The sequence below is a fragment of the Dipodomys ordii genome, unplaced genomic scaffold, assembly GCF_000151885.1.
Source record: "Dipodomys ordii isolate 6190 unplaced genomic scaffold, Dord_2.0 Scaffold100, whole genome shotgun sequence".
Taxonomy (NCBI): domain Eukaryota; kingdom Metazoa; phylum Chordata; class Mammalia; order Rodentia; family Heteromyidae; genus Dipodomys; species Dipodomys ordii.
In genome coordinates, this window is record NW_012267316.1 from 3,143,200 (window position 1) to 3,161,079 (window position 17,880).

Sequence of the window (17,880 nt, forward strand, 5' to 3'; positions counted from 1 at the left end):
CAGGATTGCACAAGGCTAGGAGTCTGACTCTGGACTCCTCCCGAGCTGTCTTCTGACCAGCAACTTGTGCTTTTACCTATTTTTCATCTCCAGAACTTGCTACTCGACAGAACACTTACCATTAATCTAATTTGGCTGCCAGTCCAGAAGATTGCCTATGGAAATCTTCTAGGGCCAGGAACCAAGAGTTACCATTGAGACCATTGTGTTCCTATCTTCATTCAAAAATCAAGCTAAAAATCTTGATGCATTTCCTTGCTAGGACAAATTCCATCCTCTGTGGAAATGATTAGCAGTAGAGTAGATTCACTCTGTAACTGTGAAGACACTGGGGGGTGCTTGGTGAAACCCTTCCCTGGCTGTGTTGGGGTAGCTGAAGGAGGCAAGGTCTGAGAAAACTCTGCTTAGGGATGCGGGACCCTGTCATCATGACTATTCTATTTCCAGCCATGGCATCTACAACACTACATTAAACATTCCTAGCTTTGTGGGATGAGAGATAATAAAAGGTAGAATTGACAGTAGCAATTGTGGTTACCCCTGCAGAGACCACAGAAAACACTGGGCAGGGTGGGGGTGGGGCTTATAATATTTCCCATCAGTTAGCTATTCTGACTCATTAAACAGTGATGGTACAGATTAGGCCGCTAGCACTGCTCTTGGTTACTGACAAGTTTCCTTCATGACATCTCTAATATCATGCCGTCCAATTATAAAATGTCTACTTTGAAGTTTTTGAAAAGAAATCAGAGGCCATTCCAAAGGCTAACTAAGAACTCAGAGAAATACTTAGCAATGGTTAAAAAAATGCCTGTAAGTCAATGGTGTGTTTTACTTTGATGGCATAGTTTAAAAATTATTGATATATATATATATATATATATATATATATATATATATACAGGTCCTGAAATCATGCTCCCAATTGAAAATTCCCATAAATTTTAACTATCACATGGATCAATACCACTTAAAATGTTGTTGCAGTAATAGCTCTGAAGGTTAGTGAGACTGAGAGTGTTTTCTGAATCATAAAACAATCATATAGATTCAGAAAAAACTATCAAATTAATTTCCCTTTATGGAAGCATGGCAGTTGATATATAGATAACTTTTAATTAATCAATATATTGGATTATAATATATATGGCTCAGTGCCTCCTGGCCAGACAATGAGATGTAACAGTACTTCCATGCTTTTGTGGGTCAATGAGTCTAGATATAAGATCAAACATCTTCAAGGGGAAGGAAGTTACAGAATTCATATGTGCTTTTCCATCTAACCATCTGAGGCAAAAGAAAACTTTAGTTTTGCAAATGGTTGACTTTTTCTTACTTTGCCAATAGTGACAAATTTTCCATAATGGAACTCAGTGAGTAAGTAGGCTAATGGACATAAAGAATTCTTGACATTGTTAGTTTTCAAGGAGAGAACAAATCAACAAACTGGAAAATGCACTGAATTTGGCTCCAAATTGTCCTAAGCAAAACTGAATGCTACAAATTTTCAAACTCCAAAGCATACTTGATGGCACCATTTACCATTTAGGGGATTCCAACAAGAAGTCCTGTCAACTTACACTTCCACGCAAATGTATCAGCTAAAAGAACAAGTCCAATTTGTGAAAGAGTGATTGTCATCTTCTTCTTGTTTATCAAGTTTCTCTGTGGGGGTGAGGGGCCTGGCACTGTCCCAGAGCGTTTTGCTCAAGGCTAGCACTCTACTCTGAGCCTCAGCTCCACATCCGGCTTTCTGATGGTTACCTGGAGATCAAAGCCTCATGGACTTTTCTACCATGAGCTGTCTTCAAACCATAATCTGTGGATCTCAGCCATCTAAATAACTAGGATTACAGGAATGAGTTATCAATGTCTGGCTTGAATTTTCTTATTTTAAAATGATACAAGAGGTGTCTTATATATCTCCAGCTAGAGTTGGCCCTTTTAAATATACTATACTAAGTTGGTAAGACAGCTTGAAATCTATTTCTAGTATTAGTAAAGCATCTGTTTGCAAAGCTGAAATATAAATTTGATAAGGCAATACTTTAGAGAGAAAAAAGGCAGGGAAGTTGGTTCTAGAAATGGTACAAAATTCACTCAGCACTGCATTCCCACTATAGAACTGGCACATGGGGAGGTTCAGAGAATTCAAAAAAGTAAGCAAACATTTCTGCCAATGACAAGTTCACAGCCTAGTTGGCATGTAAATGGCATGCTCAATAAAGGCAGATGAAATAAACATCATGTTAAAAGTGACTGAGAAATCACAGCATGCAAATGTCCACTCGAAGTACAACTGACTTAGGTTTGTTTCTATGTTCCAAACACGTTTTGCCTGGTGTGACCAGGTTCTGGCAAACATGTTGCCTCTTCCACTGTTGCTCTTCAAATCCCTCTGCTACCCTTCCTGTATATGTTTACTCTTTATCAGGCTGTTATTTTCTCTATTCAGGACTCTACCCTCCTTCTTTATAGAATCATAGATCCCAGGGTGCAACGTGATTGAGGGGGACACTTGACTCAGCCTGCTTCTTCATGGTACTTTTCTGGCCAACAGACTGTCTCATACAAATTGGTACCTCACCCCAGAATGCCTTCCTGTATCAGAAGACAGGGCCAGTTAGTGGCCCAGCCAGTGTAAGATCCAGGCTCAGACCCCAGTTCCATCACTTTTAGTGTGGAACCAAAGGTTGGTGATTCTATTTCTGTACTTTTCACGGTAGGAGCTGGATATTCAAGACATACAGGGGCAATGAGTGGAACACCTTAGCCTTCCTTTCTGCTCTGGCCTCAGCCTCTCACCAGGAGTCTGATTCACTTTTCCTGACCCTTTGGATCTCAGCGAGAAAAGTCAAAGTCAAAGCTTCAGGCTATCCCAGATAAGAGCTATCATGAATTTGCCTTGGATGAATTTACACAGAAATATCAGATACTGGTAGGACTCCTTTGTAGATATCCTGCTTTATTTTATTTCTTAATTATTTAGATTTGAGATGATAATTGGGCTTAAACTCATAGCCTGGAGTTCTTGCTTAACTTTTTCACTCAAGGACAGCATTCTGTCATTTGAGTTATACCTCGAGTACTGGATTTTCACTGGTTAATTGAAGATAAGAGTCTCCTAGGTTTGTGTGCCATGGCTAGCCTTGAACCATGACCCTTAGATCTCAGCCTCCTGAGTAGCTAGGATTAAGGCTGTGAGTCACTAAACCCTGGCTACAGGTGCTTTATTTTCAATACCTGTTTCCATTGCTTGTCTCTTCTGATCCACTCAACCCCTTTGAGAGGTAGAGAATGTATCTGGTGGAGATGCAAGGCTCACTGTCTCCATGGCTCAGCCACATCAGGTGGTGAGTGGATGACTGGTCTTAAAGTCTTCTTCCCAACTTCCCTGCTAAGAGACTATGCACTACACCATGCAGTCTGTGAGTATGAGTAATGAAACAACACTGTCTAGGGAAAGAGCTCTGGTTATACACAGAAAAGTTTAAGCTGGAACTGTCATTTGCCAGGTGCACAAGCTTGGACAAATCACTCAAGCTGCCTGTTGGCACCTCTGCAGTAAAAGTGGAGCAGGGTCCTTCAAAGGGAAAATGGATTAGACATAAAACAATTATAAAATGGGAGGATCTAGTACATAAGTCATTATTATAAATAGTATCATTACCCGCATAGTGCATATATTTAAAACATTATTTAGCTGGACTCTTGTGGCTTACAGCTATAAACCTAACTACTGAGGAGGCTAGCATCTGAGAATAACAGTTCAAAGCCAGCCCAGACAGGAATATCCATGAGACTCTCATTTCAATTAGCCACTCCCAAAAGCCAAAGGTGGAGGTATGTCTCAAGTGGTAGAGCATACCTTGAACATAAAATCTCAGGGACAGCACCCAGGTCCTGAGTTCAAACCCCAGGACCAGCATACAGAACAAAACAAAACAAAAAATCACTTGATTTCACTGCTAAGAAATGTTGATCAGGGCTGGGAAGGTGGCTCAGTGGTAGAGCGCTTGCCTTACATGCTTGAGGCCCTCGGTTTGATTCCTCAGCACCACATAAGCAAAAAAGAAAAAAAGCCGGAAGTGGCGTTGTGGCTCAAGTGGTAGAGCACTAGCCTTGAGCTGAAGAGCTGAGGGACAGTGCCCAGGCCCCACGACTGGATCGTCCCCCCCCCCAAAAAGAAATGTTGATCATTGTGTTTTACATCCTTACAGAATAAACACCAGGCACAAGTGTATGAATGTTTGTCCATCATTACTGGGGATATTTTTAAACATCATCCTTCTAAAGACAAATAAGATCAAAAGGAATAAAAAGATCTACCTATAAAATAATTCAGGAATTTCCTCCTTTCAAATTTAAGGTCTTTAAAATCTTATTTCAGGTATTTCTTTTCTTATGGTTGTATTGTAATCTGATTTGTCTGTGCATCAAAACCACTACAGGCTTGGCAGTCAAGCTTTAGAAAAAAGTTAGTATGTCAACTTAAAATTGTTCCAAAGAGAAAAATCAGAGGAAAAGTATAGCAGATAGCAAACTAAGGATAGCCATGTAAATAACAGAAGAAGCAGTTGTCTAGGCTAATAAATAAAATTCATGACATAAATGATACAGGATGTACCCCCACAGGGCAACGGTAACTATGGTAACAAGAGGAGTTGCAGTGAATTCAGACTGACTCATCCGAATACCTAACTGATATGCTAACGTTTCAGGTATATTTCATCCACTGATTTTTCTGTGGTAGTGAAACAGGTTGTGCCCCTTACTTAGTAAAATCATTCATTTTAATAATAGCTATTCCTTTAATGTTTTAAAGAGATGAAATTTTCTTGTGGCTCCAAAGTAATAAAATAAGGTCAGTGTAACTGAAGCCAAATTTCCTAGGATCAGTCCGAACTCATTTCCTGCTTCTCAGGAAAAAATTTCTGTACCATTATTTAAGGTGACTGTTGAACAATACAGGCAAGTATCACTTCCAGGTGTTCAAGATAGCGGATCATGACTCTCTCAATCACCACCTTAGATACCAGGTGACTGGCACCATAATTTTAAAGTCCTGCCTCTTAGTTAAATGGAGTGTCAAACCACAGTGCTGTCTAGTAGAGGAACCCAGAAAAGTCTGACTGAAAATTTTTTAGAAAAGTAATTCCATTGCCTCAATCCCCAAACTACTCCTGAATCCTAAACTTTGTCTTCTATTTAAGCTTTCTTGGAAGGCTGTGGGGGGGGGGGTTGAGGGGGGTAAGCAGAGGTTACTGAGCGACAAACCTAGGGCATCATGCTTGTAAAGCCAATGCTCTAGAACTTGAGCCACAGAGCCACAGTACTTTTACCCTGTGTTTTTTCAGATAACATCGCCTGCTGGTTTTTTTCAGATACAATCTCAAGGCTAGTCTTGGGTCAAGATTCTCCTACCTCTACCTCCTGAGTGCACTCCCTCCTGGGACCGCAAGAATGCCCCACTATGCCTAGATCCCTCAGTTACCTCTTTCTGAACAAGCCTACAACGATATTTATATCTTATGGCCTATAAATCCCAACTTTACAAAAACCTTTTCTTAGAAAACAGCCATATTATTCTCCTTATAGAGATTATATATTGGGAATGTTTATTTTTTTAAGTGGGTCACAAGACTGCCAGGTGCAGCTGCCTCTAATCCTAGCTACTTGGGTGGTGGAGGCAAATGGTCACAGGCTTTGGGCCAGGCTAGGCCAAGTTATCAAGACCTTGTCTCAAAAATAAAATGAAAACAAAAGGGGTAAGCAATGTAGCTCAAGTGGTAGAGTGCTTGACCAGCACATGCAGGATACTGAGTTCAACCTCCAATAACGTAAACAGAAAAAGAGAAAGTTCACAGTGCCTGTAAGCAAGGCAAAAATGTCTCAAGCCATCAATCTGCTGGAGCAATACAGACAGGGTTTCCTATCTTTGATCTCAGACCTATATATTTGAAGGAAAAGATTCTTCACAGCAGCTTGAAGATATTTCCCTTTCGTACTAAAATTGGACATGGAAGACAAGCCTGGTGAGAAATGATGAATAAAGGGTAGGCTGCCACAGGCGGTGCAAGAAGGCTCTAAATGTAATTAGAATCGCAATCATATTGCCTACAATGAGAAGCCTAAAAAGCTAAGCACCCAAGAATCCATTCTGGTCCCTGGAGAAACATACTGTATAAGAGTGGAACTTCAAGCTGTAATTCTGCCCCTGAAATAAGAAGCCCTGGACCTCTACTGCTTCTGGACTGTCCATTTATCTTCAGGTCTGGATGGTAAACAAATCCAGCATGGTTGGCTTGACAACAGCAAATTCAGTGGACCAATTACATACCTAGGTGTAGGACCTAGGATGGGAAAGCCACATTCTAACTACGTCAGTGTCTCTGCAGCAGAGACAGGCTCTAGCTCCAGGGAATTATTTATGGAGCACTCAGGAAAACGTGGTAGATGCCACATCATACCAGCCTGGGTACTGTGGGGTGGATATCTCAGAGCAGTCTGTCCCTCACTCCTTATAATTAAAAATAAATGTCTTCTTATTAAGCAGAGATACATGTCTACTTTGACTTTGTCATTCTTGAATTTTTAAAAATTCCAAACTATTTTCATGACAATGCCTAGAATTCTTCAAAATCCATAAACTATAAAGTCTATTTCAATCCTCACATGCAGAAAAAAAGCAAATTTCTTTTTTACTTATTTCTGGAAGAAATAAGAGAGAAGAAAATGATAGTTATTTTTTTCAAATGATATTAAAGGAGAATTAAAACCCAAGCTAGTAAAAGGAGCCCAACATGCTCTAGAAAGGAGCCTCAGCTGATCCAGATCCCTCCACTGGCTTCAAGAATCTTCCTCATGAGAGCCTTGACAGGTGCTAAGACTGAGTAAGCTACCAGCAGAGCCAGGAATGCTGGCACATGAGGTCTGATGGGAGGGAAAAATCAATCCTGAGCATCCCATCAGCTCTCCGGTCTTCAATCCCTGCATCTCTAATCTCACCTGGTCTCTAACTTCAGATAAAGCTGCATGGTATTATTTTGTTAAGCAAGGGAAAGCTGATAATCTCTTTTTTTGTAATGAGAAACTTATCACATTCTACTTCAGCTTGTAAGCTCTGATTATTGATATTGAAATCAACAGGTGAGGAACAAATGTAGCAGAGTGCTTCCAGAGAATAAAACTGTAAGAATACATGCTGAATTCAAACACCTCACAACACCCAAACACTCATACCTTCCAGCACCTCTAGTTGTTTTGTGATGGCCTGAATTCAAGGTCTCATTCTCTCAAGGCTTGTGCTATACTACTTGAACCATACTTCCACTTCTGGATTTTTTTAGGTCAATTAGAAATTAGAGTCACCTAGACTTTCCTGCCTGGGTTAGCTTGTACCCACAATCCTCAGATCTCAACCTTCTGAGTAGCTAGGATTACAGGCTTGAGCCACCGGTACCTGGCTCACCATAGTCATTTCTAACATTCACATATTCCTAGCTGAAATTGAGAATAGTCGTTATGCACTCCTGAAATGATATCAGTTTCCTTTAATTGCCAGAATATGCTCTTGGCGACGATGTGAATGCCACGTGCCCACAGCCAGCATCACCTTTCCACTTCTACAAATGATTCCCCGTGTCTCCTGCTCACTCCAGCTAGTCCTAGCCTTCTCTATGACCCACAAACCCGAATCCTTGCTCATTAAAATGAGCGCAAGAACAACATGCTGGTGAGTTGCTATGAAGATGCTAAGGCCTCACAATCGGCTTTATAAGTACTCCCTTCTCTTTTAGAGCAGTTTTTAAGTTTATTAGAATATTAAGCAGATAATGCAGAAGTCCCTATGTCTCCTCCAGCTTCCATCCTACAGTCCTCTTAGTAACTAACATCTTGCATGTTTCTTCCAATCGATGAATTAAAACTGGCCGATTATAGTAGCAGCTTAAAGATCATAGTTTACATTTGTGTTGTTCTATTGATTCTTACATATGCGCACTGCTGTGTATCCAATATAGTGCATAGTTTCATACAGAGTTTTTTTCTTTCTTAAAAATCTTCCATTTCATCTATCCAACCCTGTTGCCTTTACCTGCCCCTGACTTGAACTCTTAACTTGTGATCTTTCTGCTGCCTCTGTTGTTTCAACTCTTATGGAATCTCAAATGCTTGGAATTATACGGCAGGTGCTTCCCAGAATGGCTTTTTTACACTGAGAAACAGGCAATGAAGTTCCTTCCATGCTGTTTTGGTGCTCATTTCTTTCTACTGCTGAGTAAATACTCCATTGAATGGCTATAACCATGCACTGTTTATCTTTTTACTGGCGGAAGAACACTTTGATGGTTCTTGTCACCTTCTCTGGACTTGCTGACTCTGGACTTACAGGGAGCATCCAGGGCTGGCGGTCTCCCTCTCCCTCTCCCTCCCTCCCTCCCTTCCTCCCTCCCTTCCTCCCTCTGTCTCTGTCTCTGTGTCTGTCTCTCTCTCTTTCTCTCTCTCCTCCCTCTCTCTCATGCACACAGACAGACAGACAGACAGACAGACAGACAGACAGACACACACACACACACACACACACACACACACACACACACTTCCACGATAGAGCTTTTAAATTTTAGGTTTGTGACAGAACTTTCTATGTGAAGATTATATTTGAATTAGTTGAAAGAAGATGGATAATTTTAAAGTGATGTTGAAATAATTCAGAAAACAACATTAAGCTGCTATATTACATTAATCCTTACATAAAATTCAATATCCTATAAGAGATTTGAAAGTAAAAAAACATGACACCACAGATTTTCTCAAAGAGATGTATAATCTTAATGTTAGAAAAAAACATGACATCATGAAAGAAAAACAGAAATTAGGTAGCATAGGACTTATTTTTAGTTGAAAATGTTTTTAGTTGAAAAGGAGAAGCACACAAATCTCCTAAAGACAAAACCAGAGGAGGTATTGAAATTCATAATATAATCCTATTCTAAATAGAAGCAACAATGCGAACAACAATAAAATATGCTAAGGCTAGAGAACATGAAAAAATACAACACCTCTTAAACAATAAATGTATGAAACTTTTCATACATTCCTCAAATTATTTTTCAAATTGGTGAAGTGAATAAAATAAAGAGCCATTATTTGAAAAGATGGAATGAAATAATCACTCTCACAACATTGCTAGGAACGCAATGAGTTAGAGATATTTTAGGCACATTGTCAATAATACTTATAATTTTTACAGTTCATACTTTTTGGGAGAAGTGGGTAAGACAAGATTTCACTACATAGTCCAGACTAGTCTTAATCTCAGAATTTTCCTGCCTCAGCCTCCAGTGTGCTGGGATGATAGGCATGTACCCTCATACATGGATATAAAAAGTACACATTGTTAACCTAACAACTTTACTTAGATACTATTTCTATAGAAATGAGCACATACAATTGCACCTGTATTTATTGTATCTTTGTTTTAAACAAAATAACTGAAGTATTCATGAAAGAGCATTTCATTATGTAAATATTTTATGGTAGAAGCATTTGTTACACTGCCTCATGATTATTAACCTCTAAGACTAGAGTAAGGAATCCACTTGCAGTTACAATGCTGTAGTTTTAGTAGACCAATGCTCTACAGAATGACAAGAGAAATAGGTTCATAGTCATGAAGTTATGATATCCCTCCCATGTCTCCTATGCTGAATTCTTGGTCACTGGCTATTGTCATGATTTGGGGGTTGCTGGGAACTTTGCTGGTGGACCTAGTTAAGTAGAAGTAGCTCATTGAGGGCAGGCTTTTGAAGGCCTGGAACCAAGCAATCATGGACTGAAACTGTGTTATGTGCGACATTCTGTTCCAGCACTGAGACAACTATCCAATACACCCACACATGATTCATTAGTGGCCTTTAAAGTGGAGCTTACAAAGGATTTATTAACAATATTCATCTCTTTTTTTTTTGTCGGGCCTGTACTCTGGGCCTAGGTGCTGTCCCTCAGCTCTTCAGTTGAAGGCTAGTGCTCTACCACTTGAGCCACAGTGCCACTTCTGGCTTTTTCTGTTTATGTGGTGCTGAGGAATCAAACCCAGGGCCTCATGCATGCAAGGCAAGCACTCTACCACTGAGCTCCCTTCCCAGCCCCAATATTTTTCTCTTTCAATAGTTTTAATTTAGAAGATCTTTAGATTGAAAAATGAGCATTGTTACCTATTTGAGATAAAAAAATAACAAATATTCAAAATGAAACACCCAGTTAGCTAACATTTCCACATTCCCATAGAGATGCTCCAGAATGGCAGTGGGGCCGACAGCACCACCATTTGAGTTCTGGGGCTCAGGATAGAGCAGGAAACAGGGCTTAGATGAGTAGGTCCCTCACTCCGCTTGTAGCAAAGGAGCAGCTTTTGTCCAGTTTTCTGGAAACATTCTTTGAGCAAAAGGCAAAAGCTCAGGAGGGCAGAAGCTGCTCAACCTCATCCTGGAGAATACAAGCAGTGTGGGATCCTAGTCTCCATGTTCTTGTGATATTTTACATAACAAAGCCACAAAGGATAATGACTGCTTCTTTTCATACCTCAGTTCTCTATAAGTTTACGCTCAAAGTTAAGATTTGAGAACCAAGACACAGGGTTTATCTGATTTGGGAAAGGGAAGGGATATAACAAAATGGAGAGACAAAGCACAAGGGTGAACCAATGCAACAAGAATACTCATAAGACACTATATTGGAAATGAACTTTACAACTTGGGTGGAGGAGTCAGGGCAGGGAAAGTAGGAGAAAAATGAAATGAGAGAGAGGATAACAATGTTCAAGAAGAAATGTACTCATTACCTTACTTATGTAACTGTAACCCCTCTGTCCACCATCTTTATAATTAAATTAAATTTAAAAAGATTAGGGAAGCAAACTTCTTTTATCTAACAAAGATTTTTTTAGTTAATCATGCTTTCTTTAACAAATATATCATTAGAAAGCAATTAAGACTTTTACTCAATCACAGTTTTATGACTTGAACTCAGGACTTTCAAATACTACCACTTCAGCCATACCTTCAATTTCAGCATTTTGCTAATTAACTGGAGATTAGAGTCTCACATTTCTCTGAACTAGCTGACCATGATCCTCAGATCAGAGCCTCCTGAGCAGTTAGCATTATAAATATGAGCCACTGGCACCTGTTTTCCAAGTTCTCTCTTTAAATATTATAAAGAAAAGGATCTTGAAGAACATTAAGAGCCACCAAGAATTATACTTGAATACTGAAATGAGTAGTTTAGTTTGCTCATACTCACACCCTTTTGTCCACTGACTACTCAATGTTCCTTTTCTCTTTAGAAAAGTGGTGCAGGTAATTGTATTGGGGCTAATCAGCAATGCAAGCCAACTGAACTACTCACTGAACTTCTGTCCAGCTCAGGAGGTAATTTTTAAAGGATTCTTCCTTGTATTTATCATATTTATTTCAAGTAAAATGCTCCAGAACATAGGCATGGTGCTAAGTACCAGTGGCTCACATGTGTAATCCTAAATACTCGGGCAGGGAGGATTGCCTTTGAATGCTGTAAGGTCAGCAGAAGGGAAGGTGGAAAAGAGCCCTCCTTCCTCTTGGCTAATACCCATGTCACCTAGGTAACTGGCTCACCTGGGCAGTCACCTCCCCCTCCTCCAAGGTCACATCATGAGCTGCCCCTGGTCACGCCTACCATCCTCCCATCAGACCTGACATGGGTCCCAGGGCCTGAGGTCACATCCAAATCCAGTGTGGCCACACCTTCCTTCACCACGTCATCCTTCTCCCGCCCTTCCCTAGCTAAATGCAGGTGGCACTTTGGCCAGCTTGCTTTGGCCAAGTGGTTTCTACCATGCATGTTGACCACAGGGAAGGCAGTTTGGAATAAATAAACTCTTCCTGCCTGAATACTGGGTGGTGTTCACTACCTAATTCAACCTACCTACTTTAATTTACCTAACAGTTGCTAGCCCTCATAGAAAAGTGTTCACTACCTAATTCAACCTACCTACTTTGATTTACCTAACAGTTGCCAGCCCTCATAGAAAAGTTTACAAAAGGCCCTATCTCAAAATCAGCAAAAATAGAGCTGGAGGTGTGGCTCAAGTGGCAGAGCTTCAGCCTAGCAAGCTTGAGGCTCTGAGTTCAAACACCAGTACTGCCAAAATTAATTAATAATTAATTATATGAATTAACCAAATAGACATGGTTAGAAAAAATTCTGAAAACATGCCCAAGGTAAGAAAGTCCTAATCTGTGTGTACATGTTTGTATTGTGCATATAATCTGGAAGAATCCATCAGATGCAATCTATTGTTTCAAAGGAAACAGGGAGGATACATTTTAGGCTCTCATTTTCCTTAAAAACAAAACAAAACAAAAACCAAGACTCCAAATAAATGCAGAAGGCGTACTTTTCAACTTATGCCCAGACGTAAATACAAAAAGGAAACTGAAAGATAAAGGCAGAGAAAAAGAAAGGGAAATATGATGTAATCATGTGAGGTCACTGTGGTAACATATGTAGTGTCAATTTTCTTTTTGTTTGAGCAAAGGAGGTTGATTATAACAACAGGCATCAGTCTGATATGGGACACAGCACTTTGGGTGTCAGGCTAGAAAACAGGTGTGAGTAAGTAAAGGCTGTAAATTCCCATGCAGCAGGGCTGACTCTTGACTGCACTCCACGGGGGTGCATCTGAGACCCACAGCATTCATATGCTCCCAGCACATCCAGACAACACTTCTGGTTCTGTTCCCCTAGACCTTGGCTGCTAGGAAAATCAAAACATTTAAATTAGCACAGAGATTGCAGGAAGCAATAATAGCATATGGGTATAAACTTTTCACAAGTAATGCTGAAAAGAACAAGTTTAGAAATTTCATCTTTCAACATTACGCAAATGCATTTTGCTAGAGATATTTTCTATTTTGGTCAGGATGATCCTCATTACTACTTTTACTATGTGAACTACAAAATTGTGTATCTGTTTTAACAGGAACATATACATAATTACTCAGTGCAGAAATTTTCAAAAGTGTCAAAATATGAATTAAAACACTGACATTTTTTTAAAGGCTTCTTCTGTGGTTCCAAAATATGCTGCTTATGGAATGAAGGCGTCGTTAAAATGGATGAGAACATTTGTATGGAGGAGTTTCTAAAATACCAGTTGTTTATTTAAAGCAAGCGGGTTATAATACATAGAAATTCTCCTGATGAGAGAGAACCATGGAGCTGCACAACGAAAGCCAAGAAACTTGTCCTCCAATAGGTGAGAAAAACCCATTGCTCTTTGTCATTGAGATAAAGTCAAGAGATCTTCCAGCTCTATACTGAGCTTTGTGCCTACTGAAATGAGTAGTTTAGTTTGCTCATACACCTCACACCCTTTTGCCCAGTGACTGCTCAATACTTTTCTCTTAAGAAAAGTGGGGCAGGTAATTGTATTGGAGCTAATCAGCAATGCAAGCCAACTGAACTATTCACTGCACTTCTGTCCAGCTCAGCAGAAAACTCACCAATTTTCCTCTGTCATGATGTTCTGAGAGATACTAACTTACATAACTACTGCAGCTAAAGATGTAGGACACTAGTTACAAATGACCAATGTTTTCATCTGGCCAGAGCAAAATATTGGCCCTAAAATAAGACAGCCAAGGGAAAACGTACTTGTTAGCTTGCTACCCACAGGACCTAGTGCCGCATTCTATCCATATTGAACATTCACTGGGAAGAGACACAATTGAATGGAAATATGGGATTCTTTTCCCTACACTCAAATTTCTTATCTCTTGCCAAACTTACTGATGATGTATATCAAAGAAAAAGACCCCTGACTTCTCCCTCTGGTGGCTTCTGCAGAGAGATGTTTGAACACATAGCCAGATTTCAACAGTTTCATATGTGTCCTCTCAGAATAAGGATCACAGAGATGACAATTTGGTCTTTTTCCTTTTAAAAATAAGAAAATTCATGGCAGTAAAGTAACAGAATCTATTTATAAGTTTAGGACCAGATCACAAGACTCTTGGTTCTTTTCTTCCACCTTCTTTCTCTATCAGAATAATAAAGCCAAACAGTCAAGCAGATAAGACATTTGGAACAACAACAACAACAAAAAACAGATTCTGCAGTTTGTTTTTACCTCTGAAAAGATTCTCCAAGTCAACATCTTCTTTTCCTTTGATTTTCAAACACTTTGCCTGCTGTACAAGCCTGGCAAAGAACAGAAATAAAATCTAGATTCATTATCCTGTGAGGTAGGAATAAATCATGATAACAGCATCAACTTAAATTGAAATCACAGGAAAAATGATAGTGAATTCGTGAACATGGGCTTGTTACAATTGTTTTGCAGTTTAAGATTTTTAAAATATGTGTATTTTTTCAGGCACTTTAAAAACTTGAAACTTGTAAGTCTTGCCTTGCTTTCATTCTGTTGTAATAAGAAATTTCTATATTTCCCAGGAGAATACTCTCTTCAGATTCTGAGCAGGAACTATCCAGGACAGTGGGTGCTGGGGTGGTAGATGGGTAAATAATTGTTCCCGATGATGTTGGCACTTACTATTTTAATCAGAAGATTACAGACATTGTGCTCAAACAACTGGGTAAAGTAATTTAGCTACATTGCTGAATGTCAGAGAATTAATTAACTTTTCAAGGGTTGTGTTATGCAGCAGGGGCTAACTTTGTAACTTAACATGATACTTCATTGACACTTTAGGCTCATACTCCATAATAATGATGGAACTTACTAAAATAAAACTTTTACTAAATAAATTATAATACTTTGCTTTGCATATCGATTTCCTTTCTGCAGAGAACTGCTTTCTCTCATTTTATCCTCAATGATGAGCCTTGGAGTTGGTTGTGGAAATATGATTTCAATTTGGTGGCAGATGAAGAAATCCAATTAATTGCCAACACCTTACATAGTAACCTAATAGGTATGTACATGAATTGAGATCATTTTATGTATATGTTGTATAAGCACATATATCATTGCAGAAATATATTCTGGGATAGTTAGGTGTAAGTTACATATCTATCAATATTCTATCTCTTAATTATTAAGACTCTATGAAAAGAAAGCATCTCTTTAGAAATTCCACCTTTGGAATGGACCTGTGTTCGTTCTGCCTGGTTGCATTGGAGCACCCCCTCCCCAGACTGGTAAATAATTATGGTATGCAGAGATGTTTGCATTGATGTCTAGGATCCAGCTTCTAGGACTGCGACCCACAGTAGATGTTTAAACACAGAGTGTTTAGCAGTAGCAACTGCTTTGTATGGTTCTGAATAATTAGTGAAATAATACATTTTAATAATGGTGTAAAAGAACTCCCTATGTATTCAAATCTGTAGAATATTTTTCATTAATTCAATAACATCATTTTCAGTGTATTCTCTATGTATATATATCATAAGGACTTCATTATATTCTTATAAAAGAGAATATAAATGATAGATCTGGCTTATACTTAGGTAGTGAGCATCAGGTCAGCATGGAGTACCAGAGACACACAGCTCCTGTACTAGGTCTCACAGATTAGCCATTTTACAAAGAATATGGGAAAATGATAATAAAGAACAGAGATTCTGGGGCTGGCCAAACTTAAAATATTTACTGTGTGACTCAGAGTTTGTTGACCCCTGTTCTAGACAAAGAACAAGAAGTTTATAAAGTTTAAACCAATGCATCACATGTGATTAGTTTTACTGCTGCTTTTCCTTCCAAATTGCCCAAGCAACCTCATAGATTTAGAACATATAATAAGACTTGTAAGGCAGGCATCAGGCCCTTACTCTCTTTGTCCTTAGGTGAATTCTCCAAGTCTAACCAATCAACATCGTTAAGGGTTTCCTGACTGTAGGTTGCATTCTTTCATGGGAGAGCCTTGTCCTGCTGGCTTTTACACACAGCAGACTGAAAAAAAATAGCTTCATCAAATAGGCAATTTTTAGAAGGAACTACAGGATATAAAGCAAGAGGGGATTTTTCTCATGGGTGAGAGACACTCAGCAACGCTTTCAGGTGATGGTTTGAGATGCGCCTCAGAACAGAGGAACCTCAGTGGGGTAGATATGTTGGGGGGGGATGAAGGGAGTAAGAGTTAAGTGGTGGGGGAACAGAGACATGTGGAACTGGACACAGATAATTTCAACTACAATAACTTTCTTCCTCTGTTTCCATGTATGTATATCTGGATAAGCAAATTCATCCATTTAACAGCCAAATGACCAAGAATCCGTAGGAGTCAATCATTTTCAGGAATCATCTAATTGTAGTTTGTAAACAAGTAGTAATTAAGCCTTTAGAAATGTGACAGTATAATGCATCTTCAAATAAAGGTATCCATGTGAAAATGCTCAATGAGGCATTTTCTACAAGAAAAAAAAATACCGGAAAATACTTGTCAATAGGAGAAACAGGGCTAATGAGTTAAGGTATGGAATACAATAAATACACTTGTCAAAAATAATGCATTAGTTCCCTTTCTGCTGACACGGTAATACAGTCATGAATATCCTTAAATAAAAGAAAATGTGTTGAAGATTAACAAAAAATCATATGAATACTTTTTAAAAAATTTATTTTATTGTAAAGATGCTAAGTTTCATGAGTAAGGTAATGAGTACTCATGTCAATACTTTTAAAGGTGGAAGTATGCAGGTACACACTCATATGCAAATGTAGACATGAAAATAAAGAGGTATAATAGTGTGGGTGACAGTGTTAACACCAGCAACCTCAATTTAAATCCTCCAAGCTGAGCCATGGGGGAGGGGGAGGGGTTGGTCATGGGGCTTGAACTCTGGGTCTGAGTGCCTATGATCTTCAGCTCAAGGCCAGCGCTCTACCACTTGAGCCACAGTGCCACTTCTGATTTTCTGGTGGTTAATTAGAGATAAGAGTCTCAAGGACTTTCCTGCTCCGGCTGGCTTTGAACCACAATCCTCAGATCTCAGCCTCCAGAGTAGCTAAGATTATAGATGTGAGCCACTAGCACCCAGCTAGAAATTCTTAATTTTTAAATCCTCTATATTTCTTAAATTATTACAATGGACATAAGTCTCTTAAGTTATGCTGTTTGATTGAAAAAGACCTGGTTATTATTAATGTTTTTAATTTTTACTCATTTCCATTTCCTGTTTTCTTTCTAATAAACAGGTACCACTTTAGTAATGAGCACAAAATCATGTTAGATGCCCCAACTTTACTATTTTAGTGAATGGAAAATACTTATTTTAGAGCCAGATAATGAAGATGAGAAATATAAAAAAAATTCTGCTAGTGCTCAGGAAGCAGAGATTTTTCCTTTTTTTCCTTTTTTTTTCTGGGTGCAGGAACACTAATATTTCCTTTATGTGAGAGGAACCATGCAGATTTAGGACACAATGTTCTACAGAATTTAATTACTAAGAGCCTGGGCCAAGGCAGGATTCCAGAAATCCAGAGATTCACAATAAATTATGTACTGTCTTATGAGGATCAGCTCAGAAAAAAAAATGTATTTTTCAAGACCCTACCAAGGCATAGCTTGGTTATTTCCTATCATTTCACCAGAACTGTGCGTTTGTTTAAGAAGCCAGAGCTACAATGAAGGGGCTGACGGACATAGCAGAGGGACCAAAAGAAGTTAGGTAGGGCCTTGGGTGGTATTGCAGTTTCTAAGTTCCTGAGCTGATTGTGACACTACTGATTTCATTTTAATCCGCAAAACATTCAGCCGAACCTTTTTCTCCTTTCCTGAATGGCTTGGGCCTACTTTCTGTTTTGAGGACTCTGACAAGTAACTGCTGTCATTATAACACCCTGTGTGACTTTGTCATGGCACTTACTACAACCTG

At 39.1% G+C, this 17,880-nt stretch overlaps 1 protein-coding gene across 1 annotated transcript in view; it reads right to left on the minus strand.

The window, feature by feature from the left end:
* L3mbtl4 (l(3)mbt-like 4 (Drosophila)) overlaps nucleotides 1-17,880 on the minus strand; it is a 259,896-nt gene that overhangs the window by 77,068 nt on the left and 164,948 nt on the right. The window contains exon 13 of the mRNA XM_013027135.1: nucleotides 14,171-14,241. Within this exon, the coding sequence (XP_012882589.1) occupies nucleotides 14,171-14,241 (71 nt within the window). The remainder of the gene's footprint in view (nucleotides 1-14,170; nucleotides 14,242-17,880) is intronic.